This window comes from Amblyomma americanum, chromosome 9, assembly GCF_052857255.1.
Source record: "Amblyomma americanum isolate KBUSLIRL-KWMA chromosome 9, ASM5285725v1, whole genome shotgun sequence".
Taxonomy (NCBI): domain Eukaryota; kingdom Metazoa; phylum Arthropoda; class Arachnida; order Ixodida; family Ixodidae; genus Amblyomma; species Amblyomma americanum.
This window is the reverse complement of record NC_135505.1, coordinates 119436004-119463073: the sequence shown is the minus strand read 5'-3', so window position 1 is coordinate 119463073 and position 27070 is coordinate 119436004. Positions and strand designations below refer to the sequence as shown.

Below are 27070 nucleotides of genomic sequence, written 5' to 3'. Positions count from 1 at the left end.
ATGATCACGTTTAGTTGGAGGTGCGTTGTTGTGTATGGCATCACCTCTTTCTATGGCGCCATGGTTTTTGTACTTTCCTGGATAGGGGCTGTGGGAGAGCGCGATCAGCCTTTCTCTGGTTTCGTCTGCCGCCTTCAGCCTCCTGCCTCAGTCGTCGCAGTTATTAATAACGCTGTTTTAATATTTCTTTCGCTTCGCCTATGTTTGGTAACAACCTGAAGTTAGGTTTGATTGTCGCCTCTGATTTGCATAGAATATCAAATCCACTGAGTTCGTCGAGCGGTGATTGCGCTTTCTCAGGTTCCCAAAATCATGTGCGGTGCTTGACACTGCGCACGCTCCGATTTACAAATGCGGCGATGTTTTACATTACTGTGCGCTTCGGTTATTATTTTTTGTTTTTGTGTTTATGCGACGCCTTGGCAGGCTCTTTCGGCTACCGCTATTTTGGGCCACATTTAGAGCGCGTCCGCCCGTCCGTCGTACCCCCGGGTAGTGACTAAGGCGAGACCAGGGGGCAGCGTGATCAGCGGTTTTTGTTGTTGTTGCTTCCGCCGTGGCCCTACGTGGTCATATGACGTCAGAGTAAACGATGCAATGCGCAGGACCGCGACGCTGCGCCCGAATCGTGCGCACGAGGTCGCCCTCTCTCGTCTTATTGGCCGATCCCTTACGAAATGGTCTATAGACAATCTATAGACTTGTTATAGACTCTGTTTCCTTCCTATAGATATTTATTTGTGTCTATTCATAGTCCATTGACTTTCTATAGACAAAAGTCTGCTAAAAGTGTATGGCCATAAATCCATAGATGGTCTATAGACTGTATATATGATTTGTATTGCCTATATAGACTGCTCTCTAGGGTTCGTCTATAGATACTCTATAGAATTTATAGACAGAAGTCTATATACAGTCTGTAGACTAAAAATTTTTTGTAGCGGTTCAGTCACGCGTTTTTCTCATTTCGTAATGCTGTGGCGCGTTAAATCGCTTGGCCGCTTTAATCCCATATTGGGTGGATTATATATCGCGAGCTCGGTCGTTTCTCGTCGGTGACCGTGTGTAATTTTTTTTTTTGTGTGTGGTAAGTTTACGCGACAACTTCGTATTTCGATGTGCGGAACATGGAGACAGCTTGCGTTCGGAAGTTCTAGCTGCCGATTTTCTGGCTTCACCAGATCTGACATCAAAATGGTATCTAATAGAATTAAATTGCTTGAAAATAATGGAGATATTGTCATGATCGCGCAGAAAAAGTGGGATTGGTTTGGAACATTTTTTTTTTCGTTGACAGCCGTTCCCTAAAAGAGATAACTGTTGGGCTAGTTGGTATGCTGGTTTCACATTCATCTCATTTAACGCAAACGATAGGGCAGCAGAAAGATATACCCAGGCGCCTGTGTTCATCTTCATTTCTGCTGTCCTATCCTTTGCGCGAAATGAGATGAGTGTATGTAATAGTTGCTCTGTGATATGATCGCTGAAATATTTACTGCAATCTGGGTGTGTGACGATTCGTGCACATGCACCGGTGCCACGGCGAGCCGGTCAGTGACTTTTCCTGGAGACGGTTGGGTCGCAGCGGAGAGACATGTTTGGTTGTGGCGGAGAAACATGACCATATATGGTAACCGTCGACGGCCCTGTCGAACGACGCTTGAGAGTCCCCGTCATTATGCACCCCTCGAGAGCCACGGGGGAGTGGACAAAGGCGCGGCCACGGCTGAAGAAAGAAGCAAAGGCTTTAAAAGCGGAAGCCGACGGGAGGAAGGGGAAGAGCGATCGGGGCGAGTGAACGAGAGGGCCGGAGACGGAGCGAGGCAGAAGACTGGGGCTGCGCATTGACCTGAGCCCGGGGTCTAGCCGTCGCTAACGTTCGACCTTCGCCAACGCGCCTCCACGCCTGGCAGCACAGCCACGAGGAACTCCCAGCCCGGCCGCTGCAGACAACCAGCCATTCATCGAGCCCGTGCCACACCACGCTGACTCAGCCCCGGCGACGACAGCCCAGCTTCTGTCCCGTAAGCGGCATCGAGCCAGATGCTTTAATTAAATCACTTCAAAATCATTTTGGAGTCTGTGCATCAATCTCCTCATGCCCAATGTGATGACAGGAGGGGGAGGATAACCTTCGCACGGAGCCCGCCATTGTAAATAACCCTGCATTGCAGAAAAGCGGTCAGAGCGGCCGGCACAAAAATTTCAGTCCATGTGATGAACTGGAACACTTCATGCAGTCGCAGCTCGGAGGTACTACCTCCGTAACCGAGTAGTGGACAGGGAGGTACCTCGCTAAGACTACATTTCCTTGTTTTGTACATTACAAGTGCGCTTCGTTTAGTTTCATTTTTTGTTCGTTCTCTTGTTTGAGATGTTGTACATACTGTTAATTATGGCCTTATATTGTGCACTCGAGTGGTATCTACGGTGAAGAATTGTTCTGAAACTCCGCTTTGGCTCGGTGCTCGTGGGGAAGAAAGGAGCGACTTGTGCTGGATACTGGCCCGAACAGCGCGGCGTGTGTGTGCGCGCGTGTGTGTGTATGACGAATTCCTAATGTTCAATGAACATTCCTTTTAAGAAGGAGCGGATGTGACGATTCGTACACATGCACCGGTGCCACGGCGAGCCGGTCAGTGACTTTTCCTGGAGACGGTTGGCCGCGCCGTCCTGGCATCGGGTCGCAGCGGAGAGACATGACCATATATGGTTGTGGCGGAGAAACATGACCATATATGGTAACCGTCGACGGCCCTGTCGAACGACGCTTGAGTGTCCCCGTCATTATGCACCCCTCGAGAGCCACGGGGGAGTGGACAAAGGCGCGGCCACGGCTGAAGAAAGAAGCAAAGGCTTTAAAAGCGGAAGCCGACGGGAGGAAGGGGGAGATCGATCGGGGCGAGTGGACGAGAGGGCCGGAGACGGAGCGAGGCAGAAGACGGGCTGCGCATTGACCTGAGGGCAGCACAGCCACGAGGAACTCCCAGCCCGGCCGCTGCAGACAACCAGCCATTCATCGAGCCCGTGCCACACCACGCTGACTCAGCCCCGGCGACGACGAGCCCAGCTTCTGTCCCGTAAGCGGCATCGAGCCAGATGCTTTAATTAAATCACTTCAAAATCATTTTGGAGTCTGTGCATCAATCTCCTCATGCCCAGTGTGGACCCAGGGCCACTGGTTCATCACAGGTGATTGTGTGCATGTGGATTCTGGCCTGTTGTAGAGGGTTGCCAGTTGTTACTTGTCAGAATGCGCCTGTTCGATAAGTCGCAGCTGCTCGCTCTAAACGTATGCGCTTTGATATGTTGGAGGTAAATGTTTTTTACAATGTCTGCTCTTCCGGTGGCGCCTTTTTAACCGTTTGATATTTCTGCTCGCTCTTAGCTAATCCTTTGTTTGTTTGTTTTTCGCCTCGGCTTCTGTTTATAAACAATATCAACGGAATCATGCAAGGCAGCGCATGCTGTATTTAAGGAGCTGAAAAAAAAATAAAAACAACGGAATTTTGTCGTCGCTATTTGAAGGCCTTAATTATTTTGCGCTTGGTCGGAGTGGGTCACTAAGGCTATGCGTTTTACTATACGATGAATAATTTGTGTATTAGAACGCACTTATAAACGTGATCTCGCACGAACCAGGCGACATTCGTCTTCACATTTTAGTTGGGCAGAATAATAATACGGAGGCGCATGTCGTATCATGGGAGTCAGTAAGATTGCCTAGAACTTACATTAGCAGTGACATGCCCTATAGCTGCTCATGGTCAAAGCGTTGTTTCGTCGTCTGTTCGGTTGTGCTCTCTTGTTGGTACAGTGATGTGGTATTCGCTGAATAGCCATCTACCATAGCAATGTGCGTGCTGTTTCCGGAGTCTCAAAAGCGTGCAGGCTTGATGCCGGCGTGTGTCTGCGATCAACTACTTTATACTTGAGGTAATTGTGAACCTGGGCGTGTCCAGCCCTTGTCCGTCAACAGTTTCGCGCCGGTGGGTACAGCATCGAGACCATATTTGCTGCATGGACGTCCTGCCCGTGGTGTCGGCAGTTGAGTACAGCTTATCTCGTACACGCCATGAAGGTGCATGTCTTCCGGTCGTGATCGTTTGGTTCAGCCTGTGTTTGAACGCTTTGTCCCTGCCAGCTAGTTGTCTTACCGGGTTTTAGGAATGTTGGAAAATGTGTTGTGTACACCTTTGTATATTTGGTTGGGAGTTCTGAATTCCTCAGTGAATTCCACCTCCGAAAATAGTTTGTTTCATTCATTCATTCATTCAACTTATACGTATTTAGCGCATTTATGTGCGTTTTTGCATACTTATACGTAAGTTTTAAGGCGAAAAGTTGTTTGAAGTCCTAAAACCCTCTTCATTTTTAGATTCCGTAAAATTAACAGCGACTAACCTTTCTACTGGTTACAGTTGTTTGTCCGGGATTGCACAGATTCACGCACGGGTCAGAGAAAAGTTGTAGGGCGAAAAGCTATCTCCTAAAACCCTCTCTATTTTTGGATTAACGGCAACTAATCTTTCTACTGGTTACAGTTGTTTGTGATTGACGCAGATTCACGCACAGGTCAGAGAAAGTGTAGTAAAACACCTGTCTTTGCGTAGTTATGGTCGCTCCTTGCGTATATTTTCCCCGATGTCGCTGGCGACTGCTTGAATCCGGTTTCCGGGCCTGAGACGCCGGCGCCACTGCCGGAAACGCGCCACTGCAGGAATTGGCCCGTCAATGCTTCGAGCTGCGCTGCCGCTGTTGCGTCACCCAGAAACTGGCTACCAGGAAGACGCCACGTGCGTCGCGCGCCGCTAAAAATACTCGCCTTCGAAGAGGGTTAGACAAACTAACACGTGGCAGGGGGCAGTCCGTACGTCTCGTTTTTTTTTCTTGAGGAATATAGTAACTACGGAATGCGGTTTTGACTAGTGTATTCGTTCAGTACTACTTTCTATTTTGCCTTCTATATCGTGTAGATAAGTCCGATATGGTCCGCGACGCATTTACTCTGATCATTGGCAGTGGCGTGGTCGTGAAGGGCGTTCCAGAAGCGTCGCAGGTCTTTAAGCATTATTTTTTCATTTGACGACAACTTTTACTTACCCTTTCGGCGAGCAGAGAGTGGGGAGGAGAGTGCCGCTCGTGCTACTTTAACCTTGTTAGAACGTCACTACTGTCAACTATATTACATCGCGGTCAAGATATTTGTGCCTTGTGTCAGTGTCTGCTATCTTACTTTTAGCCAATGAAGTCCCGCGTAATCGGTGACTCATCGAGCTTCGGATACGTGGATATGCTGTAGTCACGATGTCGAGGGACATGGCAGGGGTCGAGGCCTCATGTTTCCTGCTTTTTTTCGTTAAAAAGGTGGCGTTAATACCAGTCAGGGCCAGTCCCGTGTAGGAAAAATGTTTACCACTGCGGTCAGTCAATAACAACGGCTCTGCTGGCCTGGCCTGTGTTTCCCTTTCCTTGACCCCATACAGCGTCACTCCAAGTGTCGGCGAGTGCACAGTCAATAACTGCAGCTATTGAAATAGTTAATATGCGTTCATGTGGTTAACATGCTAGACTCCTGTCCCTTTATTCACTCTCACGTTCCCCCTTTTTTTCTGCCTCCCGCAGAACCAATGCCGCTGCCGTGGCCAGCAGGGGGACTGAAGAACAGCAGCAGCTGAGCGGCTACTTCCAGCAGCTCTACCACGCGCCCAATGGGAACCTGTTCAGCGTGCTGTCTCCGCTTCAGCGCGGCCGGGGTGGCTCCATGAAGCCCGCGTTCCTCTGCCGGCAGCAGCAGCAGCCGCAGCAGGGCCACCGCACCACGCGTAGCCGCAGCGGCCGCCGGGGCGGCGGCAACCGCTGCCTCAAGTTCCACAACTTCATCCCGTCTGAGAGCATCACCTCGGAGAAGGACGATGGCTCGCACGACGACGTCTGGAAGGTGCATGCTGAGTGCAAACTCCAGGAGGAGCATGGCACCAAGCAGATCATGGTGTCACAGTGGTCGGTATCCTCCTCGGACGCACCGCCTTCGGGCGCGGTCCCCGCGGCTCAAGCTGCTGCAGAGTCTTCCAGACACGCAGCGCTCGACGAGTGTTCGGCCGAAGTCGACAAGCCTTCGTCTACTCAGCTGGCCTCCAGGCTGCGCGCGGAGGTGTCTCGTAGGCAGCCAACAGCGGTGGCATGTATTCCATCGGCCACTTGCTCCGACAGAGGCGGGGACGTCTCCGGACCGAGCGTGGACGAGCTCCATCCTCAACATCAGCCCGTACATAACCAGGCACTCGTGGTCAGCGCCGTCACTGGTAGCCCGCCTGCATCCCTAGAGGAAGAGATCCTCAGACCTACACCAGGGAGTTTCCTCCCTGTCAGAAGCAGGGAACCCTTCAGCGAACTTGCGTCCTCATCGTGCGGTTCAGACGACGTCCCGAACAGGAGTGAAGCTGTGTCTATGTCCCCACTGTGCGGTATCGCAGATGCGACTGCTGAGGCGTCCGCTAAGCAGTCGGAGATCCTCTTCGAGTGCTTGTCTAAGCGCAATAGGAGGAAGCCCTCTCAGACCCGCAGGGTCGTTCCCTACCGAAAGTACCTGTCTCTCCTGGAGAGCGACGACACCCCTGGTGGTTCGCATCCGTTGGACTTGTCCATGAAGACGAGAGCCCGTGCTGCAGAACACGACAATGGTGGCAGCGCGAGTGGTTGCTGTTTCCCTACCGCGGCCTGTAACGCGGCGTCATTCGCCCCCTGTTGTTTGCCGGCCTGTTCTCAGCCATATCTGCCAAGTGTGCCTTCGGAACACTACCATTTTCCGTACCCAGAATTGCGGGCCCCGGCGTCCGGCTGCTTCGAGAAATCTCCGCTCCAGGTGGCGCTGGAAGCACCCTTGCCGACTCCTCCCAGCCGGCGACTCTTCAGCGCTTTCTCCCAGCCAAATCCCTTAGCCGCGCTGGGGCATCATCAGTCGGTTGTGTCTGAGCCGTCGGCACCGACTACACAGCTTCCATTTGGCTACGCGCTTTACTCGACGCCTACGTCCGCCGCCGCCGGTGTCAGGTCTTCACACCCTCTTCAGTCACAAGCCTATACAGAGTGTTCAGGTAGTGGCAGTAGGTCGGCATTGATGGCCGTGCTACAGAACTGTCGAGACCCCAGGACCGGTGTCCACACCAGTGCATCCACAAGCCCGTCGCCTTCAGAAGCGCCGCGAGGCCTTCGAAAACCAAGTCAGAGGTCGCTGATCAAGCAAAAGCTAGAGGACACTTTCAAGCAGAATGGGTTCCTCGTCAAGACAAAGCAAGTGTCAGATGGTGACGCCACTTTTTGCAAGTTCCGCCAGCTGCGCAAGTACACGCGCTACTACCTCAAGAGCTGGCACCACCATCTTCCTGCAGAGGTGCACAAGCTCTGGAAGGGCTTCCTGCCTCCGAAGACGTTGCCTGGGTCTGGTGGCCCAGTCGATGATGTCGCGAGGGATGCTACGCATGGCTCACTTTCCTTGCCACAGTAGAAATGTTGCATCTTGTTGAGAATTTGAATATGTGCTCCAAGGTGATTGTACTGTTGTGATGAAGTGCATGTGATTTAAGCTCATTTTTGCTGGTTCAGTGCCGTACCATTCTGGAGTCATTGTAACACTGTCATGTAAGAAAGCTTATGCTCAACAAACTCATCTGGCAAGTGTAATCATTTAGCTGATTCCATGGAATATTTTCCTCGTTTGGGGTTGCAAGCCAAGACTCATAAAGCATCGAGTGATTTGAGTCCGATTGACGGTGTTCTAACATTATTGTTGAACTGTGAGAAACCATGTTCGGGATCTCTGAAGTAGGCAGTCCTATCAGTTTAAATAATTTGAATGGTGATATAAAGGAAATATCTCTGACATGACTTCACCAATTATTTCAAAAAACACATATCAGTATGCAAGGGCACTGCGAGAAAATTGACCTCTTCATCTTTAGCCTTATGTTTTTATCCTTGCCTGATTTCAGTGCCAGTGCATGCTATATCAGTTAGGGCTGTTTGGAAGAACTGAACAAAGAATTCTTCCTCCTTTTGTGAAAGACTTGTCCTAATACTTAGCCTGTTATATTGTATTAAGGTGCTATTTGTGGCCACAGTACATGTTTGCATCTGAACATAAATGTACTCGATTGGTGGGAGTGGAAAACGATTCGAACAGAAATAGGTTCTTCAATTGCCATTCGTCACCCAGCTTTCCAGACCTAGTCAGTGCCTTGGAAGATGGTTGATATCTCTTAGCCCGCTAAATTCTGAATATGTTACAATGGTAGCATTGTTACTCTGTTTAGTAAAATGTTTTCTTCACAATGCACAATACCTTTTTGCAGTCAAGTCTGCATCGACACATTGTATCATGCTTTGTGGGATCAAACACCCAAGTAACCAGAGTTGAAATACATTGATATTGCTGCGTGGTCCTGCTAACAACAGATCATTGTGGCTGGAAATCACAGGAAAGGAATGAGGAGCAGATACAATGTGCACAAACGGGCTCACTTTTTTCTGGCTACTGCAAAAGTGCGCTGTGTTTGATAAGACGTTTCCAAAGTCGAGGTTGTACAATTGTGGCTTGCATTGTTATTTATTTGTAAAGTTTATAATAAGGTTCACACGTGAATACCATCATGTGCTTTTAAGTTTTTTTATGAGGCAAATTTTCTTCCTAGTTTAGGGTGGTCTTTACATGTGTCTTGGATGCATCGGTTGGACTTCTCTGAAGCTATTCTAAATAATTTCACTGTTGTTCTTGTGTACAATGTTTATTGTTCATAGAGTGATCACAAATTTGCTATATGGAACTAGTTTTCATGTGCACATATTCACCAGTGATGCCTGTTTTAATGCCTGCTGCCATCACCACATTGACCTCTATTATGTGTGTTTCTTCATAATTGCTCCCTCAAAGGTTGTGAAACACTTAACTTGATAGCTGCAGACTTTGTGGCATGGAGAAGTGATTTTTTTTTTTTTGTGACTTTGCACACATGCATTATGTTAACTTAGATTTAGATATAACTCCGCACATTGAAGATAACCAAGTATGGTGGCTGTGAAGTTTGTTCAAATTAATTACAGCATATGCACCAGCATGCTACATGATAGTATATATTGGTATGTTTATACCCAAGACATTCTTGCTATAGCAGTCTGCTGCCCCTTCCAAGAGTTGTACTTTGTGGTCAGTCTTGTTTACAGGCTGCATATGTATGCAAATTGAAGAAGGCTATCTTGAAGCCCTCACATTGGTGCCATTGACAACTAGCATTTTGTCATTGGCCATCCACTGATAGTGTTTTGTTGCTTTTGCATACACGAGTCCTTGAAGGCAACTGAATGAACTTGTTTGTTTGTCATTTAGCTGGCATGGGGTGTGTTGGTCTTTTGCAGCATGCTTAGCGGTTCTAGTACCATGACACATGTCAAAAATCCTAGCTAATGTTTGCTTTTTTTGCTGGTTTATGACGCATCTCTGTGCGAATAACTTACACAGCTCTTGTCTCACTTGTCAACTCAGTTACTATTGATTGTCTGGAAACAGATGTTTTTTTATTGCAGAACACCAAAGGAGTTGAACTTGTGTTGTGCGTGACTGTTTATGTGGCACTGTGCTGTTGGAATTTTATCACTTGTGATCTAACAGAAGGCACATATTACCAGCAACGGACCTGCGATCAGGGAATAGCATCACTTCAGATATGTCTGCTTCTATAGATTGATGGAACTTTGCATGATTCGAATACTTCATGGGCAGACATTATGTAGAAACTGCATCTGTGCAAACTGCAGGCAGAACATCAGTTAAGTCATCTTTCTTTTGATTATTGTTTCTCAAGCTCTTATGACCCTGTGGTCTCTTTTCATATGTCCTTTATATGAAAGGGAATCTTGGTCACCTCTTTGTCGTGAAATAGTGATGGTATGTGTGCAACTAGTCAGTTCAGTACTTTTGCCCTTATTTGCTAGGCCTTGTACATAAAGTCACACTTGCTGCTGCATAGCTAAAGCGTAGCTCAGTCACTGAGCCTCTTAAGAGCAGCTTACATTTCTGGGCTTTTGTATTATTGTGCTATTTTTACATCACAGATGTAACCTACCTTCCCATCCTGTTGTGTTTGATAGCTAGTGTAGAGTTTTGGGTTCCAAAGACTTTTCAGTCGCTCCTTTTGTACATAATTGCATTGAAGCATTGTTTCCTTCATTTTCTTTTATCGATTGTCTGGGTGGCCCCTGTGACTTATACACATTTTTACCTAACTCAGGTGTTATATTGACAAACTTTGGTCGTAATTTTGGATTCATTTTGTTATGTATTTGTTTCTAAGTTCTTTGCGAACTTCACAAATGTGTTGCAGGTACCATGATATACAGGGTCAGGTCAGTAGGAAACGCGAATTTACGTGCGCCAGAACTGAAAATCTTGCATTTCAGTCTTCAGCCATGTAATGAGGTGTTGTGATTCATGTTTGTTTCAGAACTAAACGTGCCAAATGAGCTTTGAAAAAGTAGTTGCAGATTGACTTTGCAGAACGAACTCATGTAATCAGATCTCTTTGTGTTTCGTCGTAGGCCTGGCCTAAACCCTGCTGTGTTACTGACAGCTCTGCATTTGAATCTGCGGTTGTATCATCAGGCAGCTCGTGAGTAGCTACAATGCATCTCCTCACACAGAAGTGACTGCCATAGTGCCTCAGACACAGCTGTTAACTTATTACTAGCTCTATCTTTAATTTCGACCCATTTTCTTTGTTACGTTTTGTTGCCAATGTGTTGTTCGCGATGTTAAGTTTCCCTCATAGTTTAAGAATTTGAGTGCACGTTCTTCCGGCTTTTGACTTACCGGCAAAGAGTTGGCTGTTGAATAGCGGGAGACTGGGAGATATCTGACGGCGATGTGAGCGTTGTTAATCCTTCCACCATGTGATGATATTTTTCTATCGCATTGTTTTTTGTGGCCTCACTAAGGCCACCACAAAGCACAGAAACCTCATGAGCAATGTTGTTAATAAATGTTTGTTTACCGTGTCCTGACGGCTTATTGTGTCTGCGACCACCACGATCTGGCAAACCTGGGAAGTAAAGCTCGTCCTCCACAGTAACGCCTGATTCCTTCCTACCTTGTTTCAATCGCATCTTTAGCGTTCCTGGTGAACGACTGGTACCGTAGCACATCTGTATAATTCACGCATACACACTAAAAAAAAAAGTCTGGCGGTTTAGCACTGCTACATTCGAAATATTGTATGAAAGAAGGTTTTGTCAGGTGGGCACCACCGCCACATACCTGAAAGCGCAAATGAGGTGTCCACTGTTGTTGCTGTCCTCATACTATGGCACATTCATTATATGGCATCATACTATGGTGTCCACCGACCCAGGGAAGGAAGGCATCAGACATTGCTGGCGCATACCCACTATGGGGGAGTGGCCGAGACACAGGCGGTTAATTGCTGGATACAGGAAAGTTTTGACGGGAAAAGGAGTGGTAATAGTATGTAGTCTGATAGACTGGAAAACGGAAGGACAGGGGTCCTGTTAACTTGGAGATCGAGGATGGGACAATGGCTTAATGTGCATAATAGTATACAATGCCTGTAATGTTTCCATGTCATACTGACTGAGAGCGGGAAAAAGAAATTAGAATGGGAGTCGCTGCGTTTCTTGAAGAAACTTTTGCACAGCAGAGCGCACACTCCTGTCGCTTCGTCCAAGCAAGGAAGCGCCAATGGAAAGAACAACCGCGGAGGAGACAGGCGTCTTCAACTTTTTCATCGTCAATGCCTGTTTACCCAATGTACGTACGGTGGCAGCCTATGCTTCATCGCCGCGTTTCTGCTGCAATGTTGTCAACGCCAACGTGTACTCCTCTAGTACCATGTTTTTGCCACAACGTTGTCAATGCCAACGCATGCAGCGCATATCTCTCTCTTACTACCATCGCATAGCTCAAAGCGCCTATATATATATATATATATATATATATATTTTACATTCATAGCTCTCTGGAAGTCCTCATACCACTTCCGGCGCAGTGATGCAGCGGTTAAGTGACCCGCTACTGACACGGCAGGCAGCTTTTTCACAGAGCCACTGGTGTGGTTTGTGATACCGAGGTTGCTCGGGAAGAGCAACCTTCCGGAGCAACCTCTTGCGGCAATCATTAATCTAACTGACATCTGCCACGCTGGGTAGTTTGCTCGTAATCCGGTGGGTAGGCTGTGATAACGTAACAAGATCACGCGACCTAGGTGACCCACCTGTGTTGCTTCTCTGGGGATTTTTTCGTAGATATTTCGCTTACGGCCAATGACGTCGACTTTTCTGTTACACAGGATCCTTAACGCAGTCGCGTTAAAACCTGCTATAGTAGGATACATGTCAAGAAACTAGCGGCAGATACCCCTAAAAGGGCGGCATCCAGTTAATGGCGTCGACCGATTGTCGTGGCGTCGCAGTTAATCCGATTTCACGGACGCAGTTGCCAGCCGCCTGCAATTCATGCGGAGGAATTACCGCGACGTCTTAAATATCGGTCGAGGCCATTGGCTGGAGGGTCTCCTTTGAGAGGAATTCCCTGCTGCCTTCTTGAGTTGATCCGACTATAGCGGGCACGACCAGTACGACTATGTAAGAATGAGCGTGCGTCATGATTAGGGCAGCCTCGCAATAACTGACTTCGGCTTGGATTCGTCTTTCAGTTCAAGCTGCCCTCGCGCTTGAAAAGAACATTCTTGGGTATTAATATTTTTTAAACCTCTATAGAGCACACTCGTGCTGTAAGTGTGGCCTTTTAACAGCACGCCTCTGATCCAGTTCCGCGAAAAATGGTGACCATCTCTGTCAAAATTTGCAGTTACGTCGGAAAAGATACAATCGTTCGTTTATTTCACTTGCAGAGATGACTGTGATACATCGTACTGAAGAGAAACCAGAGTATATAAAATGAATTGGCGCTCAGGATTGAAGCATGCGGCCTCCAATGCGCACTGACCTCTTTGAAGCCGATAGTGCTCAAGGTTAAAATAATATAAAAGAAACCATAAAATGTATTAAGTACGCTCATATTCCGTGTATCTTTTTTTTTTCAACTCCGAGGTCGCAGGGTGCCTAATGACTGTTTCTGGCCATGGTGTATGCACAGATGACTTCGGCTGCGTGTCGGGCGCCTGGGACTGTCTGGTAGGCGCCAGTGGGCGGTGATCATTCAATCGAGGGTCTTGTGAAAGCATGTTTGGTTAACTTTCCTGAATAAACTCGTGCTTTTGCAGGAAAGGTAAAAAATATAAAACAGGAATGTGGGAAATGAACTGTAGGCTTCCAATGTTGGCAGCGCGAGCCAGGTGTAGGATAAAAAGTTTGAATATCCATCTCAGGTCCGAGTCACATGTTCAGGTGCGTATGCTGAGCTTACAGTTTTGTAGCGATAACATTACAGTAGCGTTTCTTTCGAGCCTTCAGCGTGGTGGTGGCGGCGCCGCCATGGTTTAACGTGGCGCGGAGCAGCTGCCGTCAGCGCGGCGGTGTGGCTGATCACGTGGTTGGTCACGTGACCAGCCACGTGGTGCGGAGCAGCTGCTGTTGCCTGCGGCGCGGCGCGCCGGCGAAACTGAGCTGCCACAGCTGTGCGCATGCGCCGTGTCAAATGGGACGAAGATGAACGTCGAGCGAAATGGAGCGGCGAAAGACCTGACTTTTCAATTCAACCGAGCAAGTTTCACTCGGCCTGCTGTAGCTGTCGCGTCACTCCAGGTTTAACCAGAGCTAAACAGCCGCCAATTTTTCTCGGTTGGATGGTTAAACAACATGTAGGTGAAGGGGCGTACTACAGAAATGCGAGCGGCCAAGCTCTTCCAGGAATCGAACAGTACAACAGAAGGTGCAGGGGGAAGGTTAGGTCAGATAAGACGAGAGGCAGGCCTGCGTGGGTTGGGTTATGGGGCCTTAATGTCCCAAAGCGACTCAGGCTATGAGGGACGCCGAAGTGAAGGGTTCCGGAAATTTCCACCACCTGGGGTTCTTTAACATGCACTGACATCGCACAGTACACGGGCCTCTAGAATTTCACCTGCATCGAAATTCAGCCGCCACGGCTGGGATAGAACCCTCGTCTTTCGGGTCAGCAGCCGAGCGCCATAACCATGGACTGAGCCACCGCGGCGGCAGGCAGGCGTGCGCCAGGTCAAAACTATCTAAGCCTGTGTTGTGTACCTCTCATTCTTGGTCCTGCGTCTTTGTTCGTACTGTTTCTCCTTCAAAATGAACATCACCCAATTAGCCTAACTTGCCATCCTACCGAAACTACCTGTTTGTTTAAGCGACTTTGCGTCGCTTAAAACACTGGCGGCGGCAATAGCGGCATAGCCACTTGGTGCTCGTCGAGATTGAATGGCCGAAGAGAAAAGAGTAGTCTGTTCGTGATCACGTGTCCTTGCAAAAATCTAGTTTCCTGTAACATCCATATTTAAGATAACATATCCCGCGTGCCTAACAAAAGGACAAGGCCACATATACACCACATATTTCGTTAAGGGGAACAGGCGGCTCACTGCAACTTCTATCTTTTTAAATGGGTAACCCTTTATACTTCCGTCAGGCTATAAGTTCACGATTTTTATTAAGGGAAAAATATCTCATTTGAAGTAAGGGAGTACCAGTTCAGTGGCATTCCCCATAAAGGCCTGATTGGTCATTCTGGCAGGACTAATTATAGTGGCCGATAATAATAATAATAATTGGTTTTTGGTGGAAAGGAAATGGCGCAGTATCTGTCTCATATATCGTTGGACACCTGAACCGCGCCGTAAGGGGAGGGATAAAGGAGGGCGTGAAAGAAGAGAGGAACAAATAGGTCCGTAGTGGAGGGCTCCGGAATAATTTCGACCACCTGGGGATCTTTAACGTGCACTGACATCGCACAGCACACGGGCGCCTTAGCGTTTTTCCTCCATAAAAACGCAGCCGATGCAGAAACGGTAGCAGCGCTGGCAAGAGTGGAATTTGTTCAAGAATCGCCACGCGATTATAACTGTTTGGTAACGATGTTTGTCGGCGCACGTGCCATGTGGTAAACGTGCAGTGTCATCCACTCTTAGTACGAACACGCGAGCACAAGGCCGTGATGTTTGGAACGCCACTGCGTCCGACATCGCTGCACATTAGAGCGAAGTAACAGCCCATCAGTTAACTCTTCTGAAGTGACACGTGTCGCCACGCGCTCGCGCGTTCTCACTAAGAGTGGGCGACTCTGTACAATGGGAAAGGCACGTATACAGCGTAGTCGTGTCATCAGACTCGCTCCTCCCGTGTTATCGTCGATACCATAACGCCGCACGGCGCGGCGCTGACGTGTGCAGCGTTGCATCAGCTGCTGTGCCTCTTGTGGATCTCGGTGAGCTACAGTGCTGAATGGTGGTGGAAGCTTGACGTCGGCGTTGATTCTACTGCCGCGATGGTCTGCGCATGCTCGCGCGCGGCAGTGATAGATATCACCGCACTTTATCACGTGGCGTGACCACGTGGGGGACCGACTCACTCTTTTTTTTTTACTTTTCATAGCTATGGGCTTCAAGGTTATCGCTGGACGCTCCCCTCCGAGTGATTTTTCTTTTTTTTTGGAGCCAGAGCTCCACTCCTCCCATACAAAGATGAAAGTCACGTGGCTATGAAATTTGACCTTCAAACCAGAAGGAACGGAGTCTTGGCTTTGACGTCATGCCACGTGACTCGCCACGCCTCGCCACAGCTGTGCGCCTTGAGCCGATGGCGCTCGCTCGCCACGAAACTATCGAATCACGTGACGCTGCGCCTCGTGATAGCTGCGGGTACGCTGAGCTGACGGCATTCTCGCAACTGCCTGAAACCGCGTGACGCGTGCTTACCTTCACACAAAGCCATGGATGAGCAACGTGCTGGGACTAGTGCGTTGAAGACGTGTCGTCGCCGTGCAAGCCAAACCATTTTTATGCAGTAAACTTGAATCAAAGCTAAACCATGTCTAAACATGTCTAACAGAGCTTTCGGTCGTCTTACTAGGCTCAGCCGGGTTGAACCACTGCTAATAAGTCCTCTATACGCGATACCGATAAAGCTAACCTGGACAGTTAGCAGGATGCAGGGAGAGGCCAGATCAATGAGCTTCACTAAGCGGGAACGAGGAAGAAAGTGGTGCCGTAGTGGAGGGCTCCGGAATAATTTCGACCCCAGGCGGTCGAAATTATTCCGGAGCCCTCCACTACGGCACCTCCTTCTCCCTTTCTTCTTTCACTCCCTCCTTTATCCCTTCCCTTACGGCGCGGTTCAGGTGTCCAACGATATATGAGACAGATACTGCGCCATTTCCTGTCCCCAAAATCCAATTATTATTATTATTATTATTAGGCTAAGGTATTAAGGCCAAACCCTCAATGCGAAGTAGCTTTTGATTTAGGAGGTAATTACTGTTTACGTGCTTGCTGTAAGTCTAGTTTTTGAAGGAAATAAAATGAACTTGTGTCAAACCTTAGACAAACTTCATCTTTCGATAATTGATCCATAATTACAGAATTGAATGGCTCTATGGCGTTGCAAAGACATTTTAATCTAGGGGCTTTGTGCAGCGTTTAATGCCTTCAACGTTGGTAGCCTTTCACGGGTGGTGGGGGCGAAAGACTTTTATTGCCTCCAAAGCAGTACGTGCATTGAGGTATGATTGCGCCGACTATTAAGGAACCGGCCCTCACAAACTGGCTTATCTTCGAAAAAATCGTTTATTAAATTACGAAGGACAAAAACATTTAATGCCTCATTTCTACCGACATTAAGCGCTGTAGGAGGAGTGCTTTACAGCATTTTCTGTTTTTTGTTCCTGAGCTGCAAAGTGGTAAGCACCGTCTCTCAGGGTACAGATATCCAGTTCACCAGAAGCACGTAGTTCTAAAATCGGGCAGTCTAAATCAATGGATTACTTTATAGTTCGTTATAATGAAACATTTTCTTTCGCGCTGAACAGTTTTATGCTCTAAAATCAATGCAGCCGTTGACCACTGAAACCATTCATGTACACCGCTTGTATTCCCTCTCGTACAGGAAAACCGAGATCAATTCCAAGGTAAAGCTTGCTCTTAGGCTGGACGCGATGGAGCAGCCTGGTGATCAGTCACTCGAGTCATAAATCAGGCACTCAGCCGTGCAAGATGAATGAGGTCGCGAAGCGAGGTCGTTTTCAATGATAACATTGAGTGAACGTACATTGATGTAGAGCAGGTCAATACCCGTATGGAAAGAGATTTCCTAGCCGAGCTCTGGCCCCGAATGCGCATGGTCAACGTAGCAGAAATATTCACCATAGTCTCTGGGGTATATTAACTCGCATTTTCATCGCCATCATCATCAATGTCCCCAATAATGCCCCTTTAATCGCCCTTCTAGGGCGACGCATTACATTAAAAAACGGTCTACATGTGACATCTGTAAGTGGCAAGTGCATATACATAGATTTTCACGCATTTTGAGCCGCCATTCAGGTAAAAAAAAATTAAGTGGAAAATACCGAGATTCATTGACATTTGGAAGCAAAAGAATCACAATCGATACCGGATAGAAAAGATGAATTGTAAGGTGAAATTCTGGGGAAATTATTCGCGGGACTTCTTTTTCGCAAAATATGTGTGACTCGCTAAAAAACGCGAAAATTAAGTGCTTTACTGTACATTGACCGATATTGTAAATGATCACCTGCACTAATAATTGGTTTTTTGGGGAAAGGAAATGGCGCAGTAACTGTCTCACATATCCTGGTGGACACCTGAAGCGCGCCGTAAGGGAAGGGGGAAAAGAGGGAGTCAAAGAAGAAAGGAAGAAAGAGGTGCCGTAGTGGAGGGCTCCGGAAAAATTTCGACCATCTGGGGATCTTTAACGTGCACTGACATCACACAGCACACGGGCGCCTTAGCGTTTTTCCTCCATAAAAACGCAGCCGCCACGGTCGGGTTCGAACCCGGGAACTCCGGATCAGTAGCCGAGCGCTCTAACCACTGTGCCACCGCGGCGGGTACACCTGCACTAAGAACGCAGTTTAAAAACTGCTTGAAAGGCGCTGTTTGCTACTCAGAAGCCATAAAATGGCTTGCAACCTTCTCCAGAATAATCGAGCAAACATTCTCAGTGGATTTCGAGCGCCGCAATCCCGCTCGTCGAGAGAGAACTACAATCTCACTTATCGAATTTTCAGCTCATCGATAAGGAGAATCAGTTCTTCTTTTGCAATGTTTTTTCAGGAATGCATTGTGCGAACGTATAGGGCTTTCCTCACCCTGCACAAGGAACACAGACCTAGCTGATTCATAGCTTGTGTGTATCAGACGCCAGAACACTTCTTAAGGTCATCTGGTCTCATACGAACGTGAATGAGCGCCTACAAAAGTCCACAGGCAAAGAGAACAAAAAAAGACTGGACCCTTCGAAAAAAGTGTCTTCAGAGCAGTGAATAACGGCTAACGCGACATGAAAAATTGAGCGCATGCAGTGCTCGCCCCGTCGTTTCGAGGCCGAGGGGGCAGGGCGTCGCGTTCCAATTTCCTCCGGTGCCCCGTTTTTTACCTGTAAGGGAAGCCTTCAACGACACGCGGATGGCTTTTCGGCGTACATACAGCGTCTAGCTTAAGCCATGTGTTTAAACAAAGGCACCAGCCGGCCTCCGTGGGCCACTGCAGAAGCTGGCTTGACCTACACACACGCACGCACGCACGCAACATACACACAAACGCGTGCGCACGCATTCACGCACGCACGCACACATTACACACACACGCACGCGCGGGAACGCACAGAAAGTAAGAAAATGCGGCCCATGCTTCGTGTTGGACTGCGTAGTTTGGAAGAACAAGAAAGGGGGAACAATGATATTAGAGACGGAGGCGTCCGGTTGGAATAAAACGAGGGCTCTCATTGAGAGTTCCAACACGAGAGCGGCTGCGTAGTCAGAGAGCTGAGTGATGTCCCGAAGAACTGTGCTGTGCAGGACGGCTCTGACGTTGATTGCGTGCTCCTGTTGCTGGGCGACTGTGCAGTACCCGAACATAACTTCGTGCCAATGTAAGTTGAGGAGGTTTTTCTCATTACTTTCATCTTTTTTTATGTATTTTAAGAGACAAAGCTTCCCCTAGGGATAAGTGGTGGGTCCAAAAGTGAGCCAGGATATCTATTCACTACGAAAAGCGTGTTACAATGCCGCGTAACAACAGTCCTACAGCTGAGAGACATTAAAGATATTGAAAGTGAATGTCATTGTTAGCAAATAAGTAGGGTTTATTAGATCAAACTACGCAAAGAATATGCATCTTACAGCAGATTTTTATTCGCAGGTTAATATAGCTGTTCAAGCAAAGCAAGCGCAACGCATAGGATGCAAAGGCAAACGTGGGAAGATAGAGCAAGTGCTCCGAACTACTCTCTTCTTAGTTGTTAGAAGCATAAAGATAAATATATATGAGCATGATTGGCCCAGAGTTCTGCCCATCTGAAGAATGTAGCAGCGTTTTCCCTAAACATAAAATAGCATTTATCGCACAAATTCAGCTACATGAGAATTGCATTGGAACTACATGAGAACTATTGAGAACTGCTGCATGAGGACTAGCACCGTAAGTGATGTTTCCTGGATTCTGCTCATCGTTATCCAGTGTCCAGTGTTGGTCGTTTTTGCACTTATTAAACAGCACATCAGCACCAGTTGGCAACATGGCGGAAAACGTTTACAAAGGCCTTGACACTCTTCTTCAGCATTGTCGTCGCGACGCTTTTTAAACACAGTTGCAATGGCATTTACATCGACTTTACGTAAGCAGCAGAAGCTCGTCGTGCAGAGGCGCATAAAAGAAATGCCTCTTTTATAAGTAGAGGGAATAATTATGCATACTGGCGCAAATTCAATGGACCAGCGACCAAGCAAAAGGCAAATAAAAGAAAAGAGGAAATTTACAAGACGGCACATTGTAGTGCGAAAGCACTACTTCACGAAGTCTAACCGGCTCCCCGAATTTGTGTGAAGCTTTACCTTGAATAGTGACTTTGGCCAAAATATAAACAAACAAATATATAATTAAATATTTCCACGACTATGATTTGAACCCGCGGCGCCGCGAACACATCAGCTTTGCTGGCCATTGCACGTGAGCGCTACCTTATCGCCAGAGCTGGTCACGCCTCGCGTTAAGCTGCAACACACTCTCGCGCTGTGCGCTGAATATCATTGTCTTCATCAACTAATACTACAATCAAACTAATTACACACTCTAGTGCTTTGCATTGCACATCTTCGTCTTCGTAAACTAATACTATTATCGAACCAGACATGCCGACGACCCAGAAAAGCAAAACCAAGAGCAAACCAGGCTGAACACATGCTTTCGCACGTCTAATCGGTTTAACTGAGTTAAAACCTTACCACTTTTTTGTGCCGATGTGTATTTAATTGTAAAACTACGTTTCCTTCCCGCAGCGGAACCCAGCTTAGTGGTTCTGCACAACCTGACCATCCATGACGCAAAGGTTGGTCGCAACATGACCATCAACTACGCGGGAGAGCTCCTGCAGGAGTTACAACAGCCGCCCATCACCAAGTTCACTATGTGGAACTCCATGGGAATGAAGCTGCCCTGCGTGCAAGACATGGGCTCATGGTGAGTTCTTTTATTCTCGGCACCTTTGAAGCCAGCAGTGTTTGAAATCAATGAAACAAAAGCGAACACTTCGTATCAGTATTAAAGAAATAGAGAGTAATTGAAAAATCTTTATATATGAGTATGTGCTAATTATCTACGATTATTAAGTTACTTATATCCTAATATGACATTATATATGCGGGTACTCATTGCCTTTACTCAACCAGGGACAGGGAGCTAAGGGGTGGGGGCAAAGAAAGCCGCGGTTGCTTCTTGACTGCGCCCGAAGCTGCAGTGAACCTTTGGCTAATCAATTCGTCAGGAACAATGCAGATAAATTACGAAACATAGAACACGTGTTCCCTAAAATTTGGCAGTGTCTAATATCGGTTAATTACATTACAGAGACTTGTACGCTAATTTCCGGTGAAGGGTGGTTAGAGCATCAATCTGAGATGTCTATGCATAGCAACACAGATGAGCATTCTGCAGAAACTCATTGACTAAGTTTATTTTATTCTGTGTGCATGAATAGTTAAACATTCCTTATCGTCTGAAATCCATATTTTGTCCTCCTTGGTTGTGCGTAGCAGTGTTAATGAAATGTTCTTGTGTCGTGGGCATGACGCACCTGCATATATGCGGCGCATCTGAAGTGAGTAATATGGCCGTGAAATTTTCGTTTATTTGTTTAATTACACATACTGCGAGCCACAGCTCTAGGCCCAAAGAGGAGAGGCTTTGAACTAAATGACAAGCCAGTTACATACAGACAGGATGCATGACCCATGAAACACCGGAAAACTCTGCATTAGTAACACAAAATACCAATGAAATTTCTGTAATATCGTGAATGCACGTTCACCTCACTGCAGAATTGTGGCCATAAGGGATGTTGACCGGCAAAAAATTCCATTCCTTTAGTGTTCTAGAAAAAGAAAACGAATCTTACAATGTAGTCCTGCTGGTGAAAGTCGGTATCTAATAATTGCGCTTGTTCTATTTCCTAATTAATTATATTGCAGGATTTAAATGATTTGCTAATTTCCCATTCATCAGCACCACAAAGAAAGAGAAATCAGTTCCTCTAAATTTTAGTTGGTTTCGGTGACTACTAGCTTCCTTCATGTGTTCTTGCACGTACTTGATCTTCCAAATATTTGTAATTAACAAATTTTGCTTACAATATCTCGTTCTTCTGGTGCTAGTCGGCTTCACAGACTTCTATAGCGATGTTGATGTTTCCAGAAAGGCGCTGAGTAGCGTTCAGCTTCCGATATTTCTTCATACCTTCAATGTCGAATATTGTATTATAGCATTAAGGTAGTCGGCGAATCTTCCTTCCTCTTATACATACCGTAAAAAAAAGTGCAAAACTGTTCACTGAACACATTCTAATTTTATAGCCTAACATTACTAAATTGCGGGCTCATGCATACTACTGCAGCATATTCAAGTATTGACCTTATATACAAACAATAAAGGCAGTGGTATTCGTAATGATAGGCAGGTCTTTCTGGCTTTTTAAAGCTTTTTTGAAGCTGACGAATAGATGTCAATAATACATGTAAACTAGTATAAGCTTATTAGTGAGCGCAACGTCCAGATACCTTCACTTTTTGAATCCCGATATAGAATTGATCGCTAACGTGAAAATAAAGGAAATAGGTGTTTTCTTTGTGTAATTAAAAGTTATATTCATGTAAAGTGTGAAACTCGCACAGAACGCTTTCTTAAACAACTTTTTTTCTCTTGATTAAAAAAGATATTTCCCATAACTTCAGTGGTGACAGACTTTTCGATTTTTTCCCGATTTTTCCCGATTTTCCCCAAATGACGCCCTTATATTCACCTATTAATATCAATGTTTTAGGCTAGTGATATGCGCCAATTGTTAACAGAAGGCTAGTAGCTCAAGGCAGCTGCCAGACTGAGCGTAGATGGCGCTGATGGCGGAGAATCGTGGCTGTAAAGAGCGAGTGGATAAATACTTTTTGAAATGATAGCGGAGTTACGTCCCAAAATACGACAGAAAAATGTGTCGTTCTATTGCAGTGACACTTGTCGCGCCAGCAACATTCCGTGCAGCACAGCGCAGTCCCCTGTCTCTGCGACAGAGTGCTCCGAGCAGTGCTGAAACAAAAATTGATGCCCTTATAGCAACGGGTGATCCCATATTTAATAAATTTCCATATAACTTAATTGTTCACAAAGACTATTGGATTTATTCCTCATATCCCGAATGCTGGTCTGGTGCGAGTCTTAACGAGAAGGGACTGAGTTAAAGGGAGGCTATGATTTCTTATAACAATGAAATATATGTGGGGGGAATCAGCATATCTGGAAAAAGTGGGAAGGCCCGAGGAAAGTTCATCACGCGTGGTGTTAGTAGTTTCCCCCATAATGACTTACTAAGTAAGGGTAGTGACGGTAGTGACGGCAGTGATAGCGTTTGTGCTTGACGAATGTGCAGTGCGTTCTTTTTTCGGCATGTAAGGTCATTGGCGGGAGGCAGAATATATCTGCGGTTCAAGCGAAGTCCTTTCAGTCGCCAGGGTTTCGGGAACCATTGCACGACGGCCTACCTGTGCAGAACAGATCATTCATCCACTATAGGGTGATCTTCCAGCGCGACCTTACTGCAACCGCGCACATACGCCTTCCCCCGTCGTTTGAATCATGCTTTGATAAGCGCATAAATGAGAAAAAAAGACTGAATGGTGATTACGCAACTGGCGACAAGGAGGATTGTGCTAGCTGGCATGAGATATTCATTACGCACCAAAAGAAGCAGGAGCGCAGCCGTTATACCTGTGTGGAGTGTCGTTCTACAGCCTTCAAGGCTGTAGAACGCCTTTAAAGGGTTCTGTTTCATCCCAATTGTGTCGCAACATTCTTGTCGAAAAACTCATTCATTCATATTTTATTCATACCCCGGAGTGTACAGGAGGCCAAGGTAAAAGCCGTTCTACGACGGTTTGACGGGTCCCTGGCCCCCAGATACAGTGGCAGCGGAAAGCATAAACACATTAACAAAAAAAAAGATTACAGCCTTATGCTATTTGTATGTGAGCATTCTCAAACATAGAAAGATTATACAGAGATTATACAGAGAGATTATATACACAGAGGTTATGCAGATTATACAGATTACACAGAGAGGATCTATAATGTACATACATGTATGCACAAAAAACAAGAATAGAAACATCCATAATGACAATCAGTTTGTAAATAGCTGTTTAAACTCAGACAGGGTTAATTTCACAAGATCAGTGCCTTGTCCATTGTAATCATTTATAAGCCTCGGTAAAGTATTCTGGAGAATTTGTGTACCATAATTGGTGCAGCATTTTAGGATGTTTCAGTATTCTGTGTTTCTTGTGGGATATGGCAGATCATTTTGCGTCAATCTTGCGACGTCGAAAAGGAGAGATACCGAGTGTTTTGCGCTAAAATAGAACACGCGAGACAGTATATAACGGTATAAATCATGTGCTCGGTGCACGTTGCACTGATGCAGAGACAAGTTTACAAATACTGCAAAAAACGGGTAGACGGTGATCCTGCCAAATCGTCTTCAGTGTCATCAGTAGCAACTTTTTTTCCTCACATACGAGTACTAGCAGGGTTGGTTATTTCATAAAAAGGTGGAGTCTGTACGTGCATTCCTGTGTGCCGATCCCACATCCTGCGCTGGTCCACACGGTACGGAGAGGCAAAGAGACACCGCTGGACTCAGTTGGAACAAAACAGATATATTTAATACTTACATATTATTGAGTACATGATGCGGAGGCTCGAATGCCCAAGCTAGCAAGCAGCTGTGTTTGGTGCCGGAGTCTTCATCAGGAGGTCCGTCCGGCTGCGGAGTTGAGATTTTTCGTTCGCCCAGGCTCGGCTTCTCACCGTTGGCTTGGGCGCTTAGGGCGCCGGAAGACCGTCTGCCCAGCGGTGTCGTCTCGGGCCGTGCTGCTCTCTCTACTGCTCCGCTTTTTTTTTCCCCGTCCGGTCGGGATCCATCATTCATTTCATCTTCATTTACGGGGTTTAACGTCCCAAAGCGACTCAGGCTATGGGAGACGCCGTGGTGAAGTGCTCCGGAAATTTGGACCACCTGGGGTTCTTTAACGTGCGCTGACATCCCAGAGTACGCGGGCTTGTAGAATTTCGCCTCCATCGAAATTCTACTGCCGCGGCCGGGATTGAACCCGCGTCTGTCGGGTCAGCAGCCGAGTGCCATAACCAGTGAGCCACCGCGTCGACTCATTCGGGATCTCTGTTCCCAGCCTGGAATACCTCCCTCAATCCCCTCTCTGTGCTCCCCTCTCTGTGCCGACGTTTCCCCTCCTGCCGGCGCCCCCCGTCAGTCTTGCGGGGCGTGCGTGACCAGTCAAATGCTTGTCGGCGTGCGAATAAAGATTACGACCAGGCTGTCGGCATTCGGAGCCCTAATGAGCATTGGCCCGCGACACTCGACAATTCCTGGTGCCATACTGTCTCTCGCTCAAGCGCCTCCGGGATCCCACAAAGGGAAGATGGCGCCGGAGATAGCGGCCCTCCTGGGACGCGCAGCGCACTCTCACACTTGTCCTTCGCGGTGGTGTGTTGCTTACAACATCACCCTATTCTATCTGTGTAATTAAAGTACTCCTACTACAACTGTTCCCACGGGTATATACCTTGATATCTAATGTACATTTTCAGTTCCTACAAGGGCTGCGATGGTGAGTCGCCCATGGAGAGATTCATCGGCAGGCCATGGAACAACACGTGCCCTATTCCGCCCGCCACCTACGTCTCCAATATGGTCTTCTTTATGCATCCCATTGTTCGAGCTGTGCTTGGAGTAAGTGTGCTGAAAAACTGGAATTGAAAATTGGTTTTGGGGGAAAGAAAATGACGCAGTATCTGTCTCACATATCGTTGGACGCTTGAACCGCGCCGTAAGAGAAGGGATGAAGGAGGGACTGAGAGAAGGAAAGATGAAAGAAGTGCCATAGTGGAGGTCTCCGGAATAATTTCGACCACCTGGGGATCTTTAACGTGCACTGACGTCGCACAGCACCCGGGCGCCTTTACGTTTCTCCTCCATCGAAACGCTGCCACCGCGGTCGGGTTCAAACCCAAGGACTCCGGATCAGTAGCCGAGCGCCCTAACTGCTGAGCCACCGCGGCGGGTAAAGAACACAGTTTCCAAACTGTACCGATATAGCATTGTGTGCTAATGGATTCTAAGGGTAAGAAGACGCAGCAGGAGGTGGGATAGTAAAGCTGAGAAGGGGCCTTGATCGTTTTTCGTACCAAACTTCCTTAATTGGCTATTCTGGTTGCTACAGTAGTAAAGAGCATACACCTCACCCGCGAGACTTCCTCTCTTCCTCCTTCCGCCACTTTCTGTAAACAATACTTAGCTGAGCAGCTGGCGCGTTGTGTCAAACTTGTCTAAGCTGCGTCGCGTCTGGAACCTCACTCACAGCACTAGAGAGCCATGCCTCGATGGCTGCCACTGTGTTGCGCGCTTGTCCTTATACCTCCTTTCTGCTTTCTTTATCACTTTTTTTTACTCTTTCTTTCGCTCCATCTTCTGTGCTCTCGAAGCACGGATCCCAAATCAGACTTTTCTGTCCTTCCCACTATTCCTCACCGATCATTGCAAGTCAGTGCATATAGAGTACAACCGCGGCTATGCCTGCTGCCAATACTGCCGATGATATTTGATAACACTCATAAGTTCATTCACTACGTACACATTCGAATCACCGTCACCTACATCCCTGCACCAATCCTTTATTGGCTTCGGGGACGAACTGGCTCACTGTACCACGCGACTTACCAGTAAATTCCAGGAAAATGTGAGCAAGCACGTCTTAACGCAGCGCTTTGAGATTATTTAAGAATATTTACCCTTTCTCTCGTGACTGCGTAACTGTGTTTATTTTACTGAATTTAGCACCTTTTTTTGTTCCAGAATGGCACATTTAGGGTGAAAATGGAGGTCACGAGCGGCGACATCAAAGTGCAATGCCGGATGCTTGACGTCTACATAGAAAAATAAACGACAGTGAAAGCCGATCATCTGTAATCTTCAGTTTGGGACAACAGCCAGCTCCGCTAAGTTAAGCGATAATAGTGGTTCATTTGCACAAGTCACGCTTTTCGGTGTATATAATCGTGCGGATAACGGACAGGGTTTAGCCGCAGGATGTAGGTTCTAATTAGTGACCTTTCAAGAACATCAATGGCAGCGGAGTCCTGATGCCTTGCCAGCGGTTTCTTCAGAAACCATTCAAAATTTAAACAGTGACAGTCGTGACTACAATACATAATTCTGAGTAGTGGACTAGACAGGGGAGGGGACAATCATGTCATACCAACAAGCCCCTCATCGCTCATTCTTGGAATTCAAT

At 47.1% G+C, this 27070-nt stretch overlaps 2 protein-coding genes across 7 annotated transcripts in view; both read left to right on the top strand.

The window, feature by feature from the left end:
* Nucleotides 1–11048, top strand: part of LOC144104206 (uncharacterized) — a 37274-nt gene extending 26226 nt beyond the window's left edge. For 3 of the 6 annotated variants that reach the window (XR_013308458.1, XR_013308459.1, XR_013308460.1), the window contains 2 exons: nt 5626–8611; nt 8662–11048. Coding sequence is in view for 3 of the 6 variants with exons in the window: in XM_077637078.1 (XP_077493204.1) it covers nt 5626–7507 (1882 nt within the window). In the remaining 3 variants the exon portion in view is untranslated. Of the gene's footprint in view, nt 1–5625 lie in introns of all 6 variants that reach the window. The other 3 variants (XM_077637078.1, XM_077637079.1, XM_077637080.1) reach the window with 1 other exon arrangement.
* Nucleotides 11049–18958: 7910 nt separating this feature from the next.
* On the top strand, nt 18959–26733 carry LOC144104204 (uncharacterized). The gene is made up of 4 exons (XM_077637076.1): nt 18959–19092; nt 20498–20678; nt 25368–25509; nt 26632–26733. The coding sequence occupies exons 1-4, from the start codon at nt 18993–18995 to the stop codon at nt 26716–26718; spliced, it is 510 nt and encodes a 169-aa protein (XP_077493202.1). The 5' UTR covers nt 18959–18992; the 3' UTR covers nt 26719–26733.
* Nucleotides 26734–27070: the final 337 nt, after the last annotated feature.